Here is an 8297-nt window from a genome sequence, read left to right as displayed (position 1 = left end):
TTTGAGGAACCTCCATGCTGTTTTCCAGAGTGGCTGCACCAGCTTGTATTCCCACCAACAGTGTAGGAGGGTTCCCCTTTCTCTGCATCCTCGCCAGCATCTACTATCTACATTTTTTTGCATTTTCATGCATTAGTTTTATTACCACATATAAAAATATAAAAATAAACCCACCACTACTTAGAAAAAAACGGAAAAGACAAAAAGAAATATGTGATGGGAAGTACATTCAGCATCCCTGTATTAAGCCACCACAGCTTTGAACTGTGCCTGTAAGCATCTGTGATTTATCTCCATTTATTTTGTGCATCAAAGCCAAGAGAGGTTATATTTTGGGCCTGGGAATGCTCAAAAAATTTTCCATATAAATTAATGGTAATTCTTCACTTTAAGCCATTTCCGCTTATGGAACTCTCAACTTTTGGACACCAGGGGAAACCTTCATAAAGTTCCTCCAGGTCAATCTTCTAGCCAGATGCCACTAGCTAGGGTGGCTTGGGGTGGGGTATTTCAGAGACTCCCTGGTTCCTCTAAACTTCCTCCAGTTACAGCCAAGGAACCCCTGGCCCCCAAAGCAGAAGAAACAGCACGTGTCTTAGTCCTCTGTCTCTCCTACTCACCCCAGCTGTGGTCACTACCCGTGCGTGGCAGACAGAGGCCGAACATCTGTTCACAAGAAGGGCCTGAACAGAACTGGATGGTGAATGGATCAAGTTCCTAGTTGGGTGATCCAGCACGGAGAGATGGAGAAGCAGGGGCTGCTCGCCCGACTCCTACCGCAGGAGGGATCACGCCAGAGAAAGTTTAGTTCTCGTTTCCAACCAGGGCAATTTGCTGGGGATAAAAAAGCAGCAGCAGGGGCGCCTGGGTGGCTCAGTGGGTTAAAGCCTCTGCCTTCGGCTCAGGTCATGATCCCAGCGTCCTGGGATCGAGCCCCACATCGGGCTCTCTGCTCAGCAGGGAGCCTGCTTCCTCCTCTCTCTCTGCTTACTTGTAATCTCTGTCTGTCAAATAAAGAAATAAAATCTTTAAAAAAAAAAAAAAGCAGCAGCAGTAGGGCGGCCCTCCCTCAGGCTCAAATGTTCTCTCTGCGACCCTCTATCCTCCCAAATAGAGAAGATAAACTCACGGAAAGGCGAATGCAAGGGGGTACTCAATATCTCTCATACCTGATACAGGAATCCGGCTCTCCTTGGCAGTCAGTGTTGCACATGAAGCGCTCCCAGTGCAGCCAGCCCATGGTAGGAGTCATCGCCAAGCCATTGTCCAGGGTCCTGGCACCAGGGAAGCTCCAGAGAACCAGGGCCAGGAAGCGAAGTACTAGCAAGAAGCCTGACTGCGGCACTAGGCTTTTCAGCTTCATCGCCACCGTAATGCAGTATAAATTTCCACCGGTAATCTGGGCTTTTAAGTTTAACTTTAGAAGCGGACCAATCACCGGTGAGTTATTAAATACTGACGTTATTGTTTCTCAGGCAACTGGGACGGTTATCCCCAGAGGCGGACCAATGATCAGTCACGTAAAACACACCGGAACCAATCACACTCTGCCTTTCTCGATATTGGCCCGCCCTGTTTCTATACCAGAAGGAAGTGCGGCACTTTAGAGATCCCGAGTCTAAGCCGAGAGTTGCTCACGTGACCGAGATCTCACATGACGTAGGCGGTCACGTGATCAGTCGCTTACGTGAGCAGAAGTAGTTCTGGTCGTCGTCTACCGTCTCGCTATAGCCGTTTGAGGGAAGAAGGAGGAAAATTATCCGGTATCGTTAGAGGTTGGTGTGTGGGTGGGAACTGGGGGCCCTAGGGTGGTGATGCTGAAGACTAAAGTAGGATCCGCGGGCCGCCTCCGCCTTTTTCGTTCCCCGCTTTCCCCTCCCCCGCTCCCCACCCCCCCCCTCCCCCCCCGCCGCCCAGTGCCGGGAAGCCGCCTTTGCTGCGCCTGGTGGGGAAATGGTGGACGTTCGTGACTGTGTGTGTGTTTTTGTGTATTTGTCTGTTTGGGCGGGTCTCAGGGGACCCTTAAGAGAAACTCTGAGGTGAAAACGCTTGAAAACCACGTCCCTGGATAAGGAAAAACAAATATTGAGACCAGTGGCTGGAGTGCCGGTCCATCCATTCAGGCACTTACTTCCCACTGATTGTCTGTCTGTAGGGGAGGCACCAAGTGAATTTATCTGTAGAGTCACATCTAGGCAGATGCTGTGTGCCTGACAGAGGCGCTCAATAAATGTTTCTACTAAATTGAACATTTAAATAACGTCTGTTTTTCTACTTACCATAACAAACTACATGTTCAGTTTCGGACATTCAAAAAATAATAGTATACTATAAATTTTTTAAAAATTAGACGTAATTAATCACCGGGAGATAAGTACTCAGTATTTTGGTGTATAAAAAGTATGTGTATAACACACGTAGAAATACACAGTTTCTTGACCCACAAATGGAATCCTGGTTTCTACTTTAGCAACTTAGTACTGGTGGCCCAGGAGATACAGTAATGAAGCAGAACCTCCCTGCCACTATAGAGGGGATGTTAATTTCTAGAGTGCTTAAGGCATGCAAAAAACCAGTCCATAAATCATCACTCAAGCCTGAAGATGGTTTATAGGGAGACTGTTATTTGTAGATTCAGTGTGCCAGGCATATAATAGGCAATTAATACGTGTTTGTTGACTCCTCAGTGTAGTTTTATGGCAGTTATTACACTTTGTACTTTCTTTCCAAGATGTCCAGTGTTTCCAGACCATGTCAGATAAGCCATCCACATACACAAAATTAGAAAACTTTATAAAAGCAAACATTTAAATTTAATTTTTTGCTAAAATAAAATGCATACAGAAAATTAAGAATGCACAAGAAATTGAAAAAATAACATTGAAAAAGCCAGAAACCTGCCACTATTAACATTTGCTGCATTCCCCATGTATATATATTTTTCTAACATTTTGTTCCAGTGACAGTGATTTTTAAAAATTAAAAACTGTAAAGAAGTATCTTGGGTAAAGAGTGAAAATTTACCTCACTCTACCTTCTAGTTCCTGTTTTCTCAGAAAACAAACTTATATTATGTGCTTTCAGTTCCTCTGTGCATTTACATGCATAATCCGTGCATGCTTATATTTTAAAATAAGTAGGATCATAACTATGCACATTTTACTTAATACATGTTGGAAATCTTACTAGGTCAGGGCAGATCTTTTTCCTTAACAGCTGCATAGGATTCCATTTTAAGGATACAGTATATTGTAATTCATTCAACCATTTCCCTATTGATGAATAGTTAGGTTCCTAATTTTCAGCCATTACTAACAGTGCAGTAGCAGTGAACATAATATGAGTATTTCTGTTGACCAGGTTCCTGGAAGGAATTTTAGTAGGGTCAAAGGATGTGTGAACATATATATATATATTTTTTTTTTCTACCTAGTTGAGATTATGATGCAGCCATGATTTTGGCTCATAAGATTATCGCCTCATGTTATTAAATATTTGTATAATTTTAAAATTAAAATTAATTTTTAAATAAGTAATATTCTTTCTTAATAAAATACCTTTTGAAGAATATATAGCTGCATAAATCTTTGAATTTCAGGTCATCTCTTAGGGCATGTAATCTGAATGGATTTACTGTATCAAAAAGTGTGATACGTGTTTCCAAATTGCTTTCCAGAAATATTGTATCTACTTTCGCTCTTCTAGGAGTTTTCAAGAACCTTGAATATTAGCACTGGCTTATCCTTACTGTTTAATTTTTATTGTCTTGGTGGGTGAAAAATATTGATTAATTCTGGTTTTAACTTGGATTTCTGATGATTGATGAGGTTTTTCCTAGACAATTCTCCTGTTCCTCACATCTGTATTTCCCCTGTATTTAATCTGTTATCAAGTCCCGCAGAATCCACTGCTTTCTTTTTAAATTTTTACTTTATATTTTTTAAGATTTTGTTTATTTGAGAGAGAGAGAGAGTGCATGCACAAGCGGAGGGGTGGGGGAGGATAGAGGGAGAGGGAGAAGCAGACTCCCCACTGAGCAGAGAGCCTGACCAGGCGAGGTTCCATCCCAGGACCCCGAGATCATGACCAGAGCTGAAGGTAGCCAGTTAACCCACTGAGCCACCCTGGTGCTCTCCTTTTTTAAAGCTGCTGTTGTCTTAGGGTGCCTGGGTGGCTCAGCTGGTTAAGCCTCTGCTGCCTTCTCCGGTCCTGATATGGGGGGTGGGTCCTCACTCAGTGGGAACCCTGCTTTTCTTTGCCCCCTGCCTGCTGCTCCCCCTCCTTGAGCTTGCATGCTCTCTCTCTCTCTCTCTGTCAAATAAGATCTTAAAAAAGCAAACAGAAAAAACTGCTGTTGCCTTAGGTGAATCCCTTATATCTGCCTCAAAGTGATTAGGTTTCTAGCTGATCTTGCTGGTGTCATACCAGCCCCCTCTGTTTGAGTTCCACACTGTTGCCAGGGTGATCTATTATTTGAAAGGGCTTTGATTACATCATTTCCCTCCCCTCACTCCCCTGCCCACCTCCCTCTCCTCACTCCCTTACCCTCTCCCCACCCCTCACTCCCCTGCCCTCACTCCCCTGTTTAAAATCCTTAGAAGGGCCTTAGTGTTTGTCTATCAAGTAAGGTCTTTGGGATCTTATGTCTGCCTTGCCAGCCTTACCTCTCGCCAAGCCTTATCCTGTTTTATGCTCCATCCGTAATTTTTAAAATTTACTTGTGGATCCCTGAACTGGTGAGTCTGTTTTATTTAACAATTCTGTACCAACTGTTAGAATTGACCAATTAGTCCCTGTTTTATACCACCTTTTCACCTTGCCCAGAATTTTGTCATAGCAGGGATACTGTTTATTTGCCCGTTTGCCTTTAGGCAAAGATGTATAATGCCCCTGTAGGACCATAAACCCTTTCTGGGCTTATTGATGTTTGTATCCCAAAGACAAATACTGGACTTTGCAGTTAAAAAACATGAAAGTAAAGTGTGAATTACCCATAATGTCTTTTTTTCATTTATCTCTTAGGCCTTAATATTTCTGTGATTTTACTAATTGGCATGAGTTTTTAATATAACAAGGATAGTAATGTATTGGTGTATGTATTTTTTCAGGTGTATTGTTTTGTATTGTCTTTTAATTCTTTTGAATCTTATCTTTGATGTAATGGAGTTTTTCATTTTTATGTAATCAGGGATAACCATCTTGTATTTGTTCACATCTTCCAGTGATTTTGTTGCTGTTTTTATGCTTTTATGTTCTGACTGTGATGTTAATATATGTTCAGTGTAGAAAACTTAGAATATACAGAAATGTCCAAAGAAAATATTCCTTTAGTCAAAAAGTTCCCATAATCCTACTGCCCAAAAATAACAACTGTTAATGGTATCCAACACATAATAGGTATGGAGTAAATAAGGGTTACATAAACAACATAAAAATTTGGTGTAGTTTTTTTATTTACATGAATGTTTTAGAAAAAAGCAATACATGTGAGTTTTACAGTACTAGTTTGCTTTTTTCTCTTACTATACTGTGGACATTTTTCCATGACAGTAGTCTTCTAATTTTTTTCAGCTACACCGAAATCGCATTGAGCCAAGCTTGCCAGTAAGAGCCCAACAGTCACCATGATGCTGAGCACAGAAGGCAGGGAGGGGTTCGTGGTGAAGGTCAGGGGCCTACCCTGGTCCTGCTCAGCTGATGAAGTGATGCGCTTCTTTTCTGATTGTAAAATCCAAAATGGCACATCAGGTATTCGTTTCATCTACACCAGAGAAGGCAGACCAAGTGGTGAAGCATTTGTCGAACTTGAATCCGAAGATGAAGTGAAATTGGCTTTGAAGAAGGACAGAGAAACCATGGGACACAGATACGTTGAAGTTTTCAAGTCCAACAGTGTTGAAATGGATTGGGTGTTGAAGCATACAGGTCCGAATAGTCCCGATACTGCCAACGATGGCTTCGTCCGGCTTAGAGGACTCCCATTTGGCTGTAGCAAGGAAGAGATTGTTCAGTTCTTTTCTGGGTTGGAAATTGTGCCAAATGGGATGACACTGCCGGTGGACTTTCAGGGGCGGAGCACAGGGGAAGCATTTGTGCAGTTTGCTTCACAGGAGATAGCTGAAAAGGCCTTAAAGAAACACAAGGAAAGAATAGGGCACAGGTACATTGAAATCTTCAAGAGTAGCCGAGCTGAAGTCCGAACCCACTACGACCCCCCTCGAAAGCTCATGGCTATGCAGCGGCCAGGTCCCTATGATAGGCCAGGGGCTGGCAGAGGGTATAATAGTATTGGCAGAGGGGCAGGGTTTGAAAGGATGAGGCGTGGTGCCTATGGTGGAGGGTACGGAGGCTATGATGACTATGGTGGCTATAATGATGGGTATGGCTTTGGGTCTGATAGATTCGGAAGAGACCTCAATTACTGTTTTTCAGGAATGTCTGATCATAGATACGGAGATGGTGGGTCCAGTTTCCAGAGCACCACAGGGCACTGTGTACACATGAGGGGATTACCTTACAGAGCCACTGAGAATGATATTTACAATTTTTTCTCACCTCTTAACCCCATGAGAGTGCACATTGAAATTGGACCCGATGGCCGAGTTACTGGTGAGGCAGATGTTGAATTTGCTACCCATGAAGATGCTGTGGCAGCAATGGCAAAAGACAAAGCTAATATGCAACACAGATATGTGGAGCTCTTCTTGAATTCTACTGCAGGAACAAGTGGGGGCGCATATGACCACAGCTATGTAGAACTCTTTTTGAATTCTACAGCAGGGGCAAGTGGTGGTGCTTATGGTAGTCAAATGATGGGAGGGATGGGCTTATCCAACCAGTCTAGTTATGGGGGTCCTGCTAGTCAGCAGCTGAGTGGTGGCTACGGAGGTGGTTATGGTGGTCAGAGCAGTATGAGTGGATACGACCAAGTTCTGCAGGAAAACTCCAGTGACTATCAGTCAAACCTCGCTTAGGTGAAGGAACACTAAACACCTGTTACAGAAATAAAAGCTCTGCATTTATGGGAGTTGTAGAATGAGAGTGATGTCTAGTATATCCAGTATGATTGGTAAATGGGAAATATCATTGATTCTGATCACTCTTGGTCAGCTTTCTCTTTCTTTTTCTTTCTTTCTTTCTTCTTTCTTTTTCTTTCTTTCCTTTTTTTAAAGAAAAAAATTAAGTTTAACAGTTTTGCATTACAGGCTTGTGATTCATGCTTACTGTAAAGTGGAAGTCAAGGTTTTACAACTTCAAGCTCAGTAATTTCGAACACTGAAACATTCATCTAGGGTATAATAACAACGTTCAGTATTGACCATAACTGTTAAAACAATTTTCAGCTTTCCTCAAGTTAGTTACGTTGTAGGAGTGTACCTAAGCAGTAAGCGTATTTAGGTTAAAGCAGTTTCACTTATGTTAAATGTTGCTCTTATACCACAATACATTGAAAACTTTGGATGCATGTTGAGAAACATGCTTTTCTGTAAAACTCAAATATAGGAGCTGTGTCTACGATTCAAAGTGAAAACATTTGGCATGTTTGTTAATTCTAGCTTTTTGGTTTAATATCCTGTAAGGCACGTGAGTGTACACTTTTACTTTTTTTTTTTTTTTAAAAGATCTGGGACAGTTTTGAGATGTAATACCAATACCTTAGGAGTTTGGTCATGTTGTTTGTATGAGATTCTGAGGCTTTGATTTAAATCTTTCCTTGTATTGTGATTTCCATTAGATGTATTGTACTAAGTGAAACTTGTTAAATAAATCTTCCTTTTAAAAACTGGAAAAACAATCTTGTACAGTGTGACTTTTTAAAAATGTTCTGTTGGATGAACCATTTCTTTTTTTTTTATGTTCAGTTAGCCAACATACAGTACATCAGTAGTTTTTGATGTAGTGTTCATTAGTTATTGATGTAGTGTTCAACGATTCATTAGCTGCATATAATGCCCAGTGCTCATCCCAATACATGCCCTCCTTAATACCCATCACCCAGTTACTGTATCCCCTCAGCTCCTTCCCTTCTGTAACCCTCAGTTTGTTTCCTAGAATCCAGAGTCTCTCATGGTTTATCTCCCTCTCTGATTTCTTCCCATTCATATGAACCATTTTTTTAAAAAAGATTTTATTATTTGCGAGAGAGCGCACAAGCAGGGGGAGAGGTAGGCAGAGGGAGAAGCAGACTCCCCACTGAGCAGGGAGCCTGATGTGGGACTTGATCCCAGGACACCGGGATCATGACCTGAGCCAAAGGCAGACACTTAGCTGACTGAGCCAGTTAGGCAGCCCAAACC

At 42.1% G+C, this 8297-nt stretch overlaps 2 protein-coding genes across 3 annotated transcripts in view; one reads left to right on the top strand and one right to left on the bottom strand.

The window, feature by feature from the left end:
* Positions 1-1442, bottom strand: part of GLA (galactosidase alpha) — a 9089-nt gene extending 7647 nt beyond the window's left edge. Inside the window, exon 1 of the mRNA XM_059385433.1 lies at positions 1170-1442. Within this exon, the coding sequence (XP_059241416.1) occupies positions 1170-1363 (194 nt within the window). The 5' untranslated portion in view covers positions 1364-1442. The remainder of the gene's footprint in view (positions 1-1169) is intronic.
* Positions 1443-1653: 211 nt separating this feature from the next.
* HNRNPH2 (heterogeneous nuclear ribonucleoprotein H2) lies at positions 1654-7795 on the top strand. Of its 2 annotated transcripts, none has more exons than XM_059385150.1 (2): positions 1654-1763; positions 5572-7795. In XM_059385150.1, exon 2 carries the CDS (start codon positions 5625-5627, stop codon positions 6972-6974), a length of 1350 nt encoding a protein of 449 aa, XP_059241133.1. In that variant the 5' UTR covers positions 1654-1763; positions 5572-5624; the 3' UTR covers positions 6975-7795. The 2 variants fall into 2 exon arrangements, with proteins under 2 accessions (XP_059241133.1, XP_059241131.1); XM_059385148.1 differs by having other exon boundaries at positions 1658-1775.
* Positions 7796-8297: the final 502 nt, after the last annotated feature.

The sequence above is a fragment of the Mustela nigripes genome, chromosome X (assembly GCF_022355385.1).
Source record: "Mustela nigripes isolate SB6536 chromosome X, MUSNIG.SB6536, whole genome shotgun sequence".
NCBI lineage: Eukaryota > Metazoa > Chordata > Mammalia > Carnivora > Mustelidae > Mustela > Mustela nigripes.
The sequence above is the reverse complement of the archived record's forward strand: the minus strand, read 5'-3'. Positions and strand labels throughout refer to the sequence as shown.

What these genes read in the sequence shown, in the direction of transcription:
- HNRNPH2 (XM_059385150.1), top strand. Translation starts at nt 5,625, where the DNA reads ATGATGCTGAGCACAGAAGGCAGGGAGGGGTTCGTGGTGAAGGTCAGG.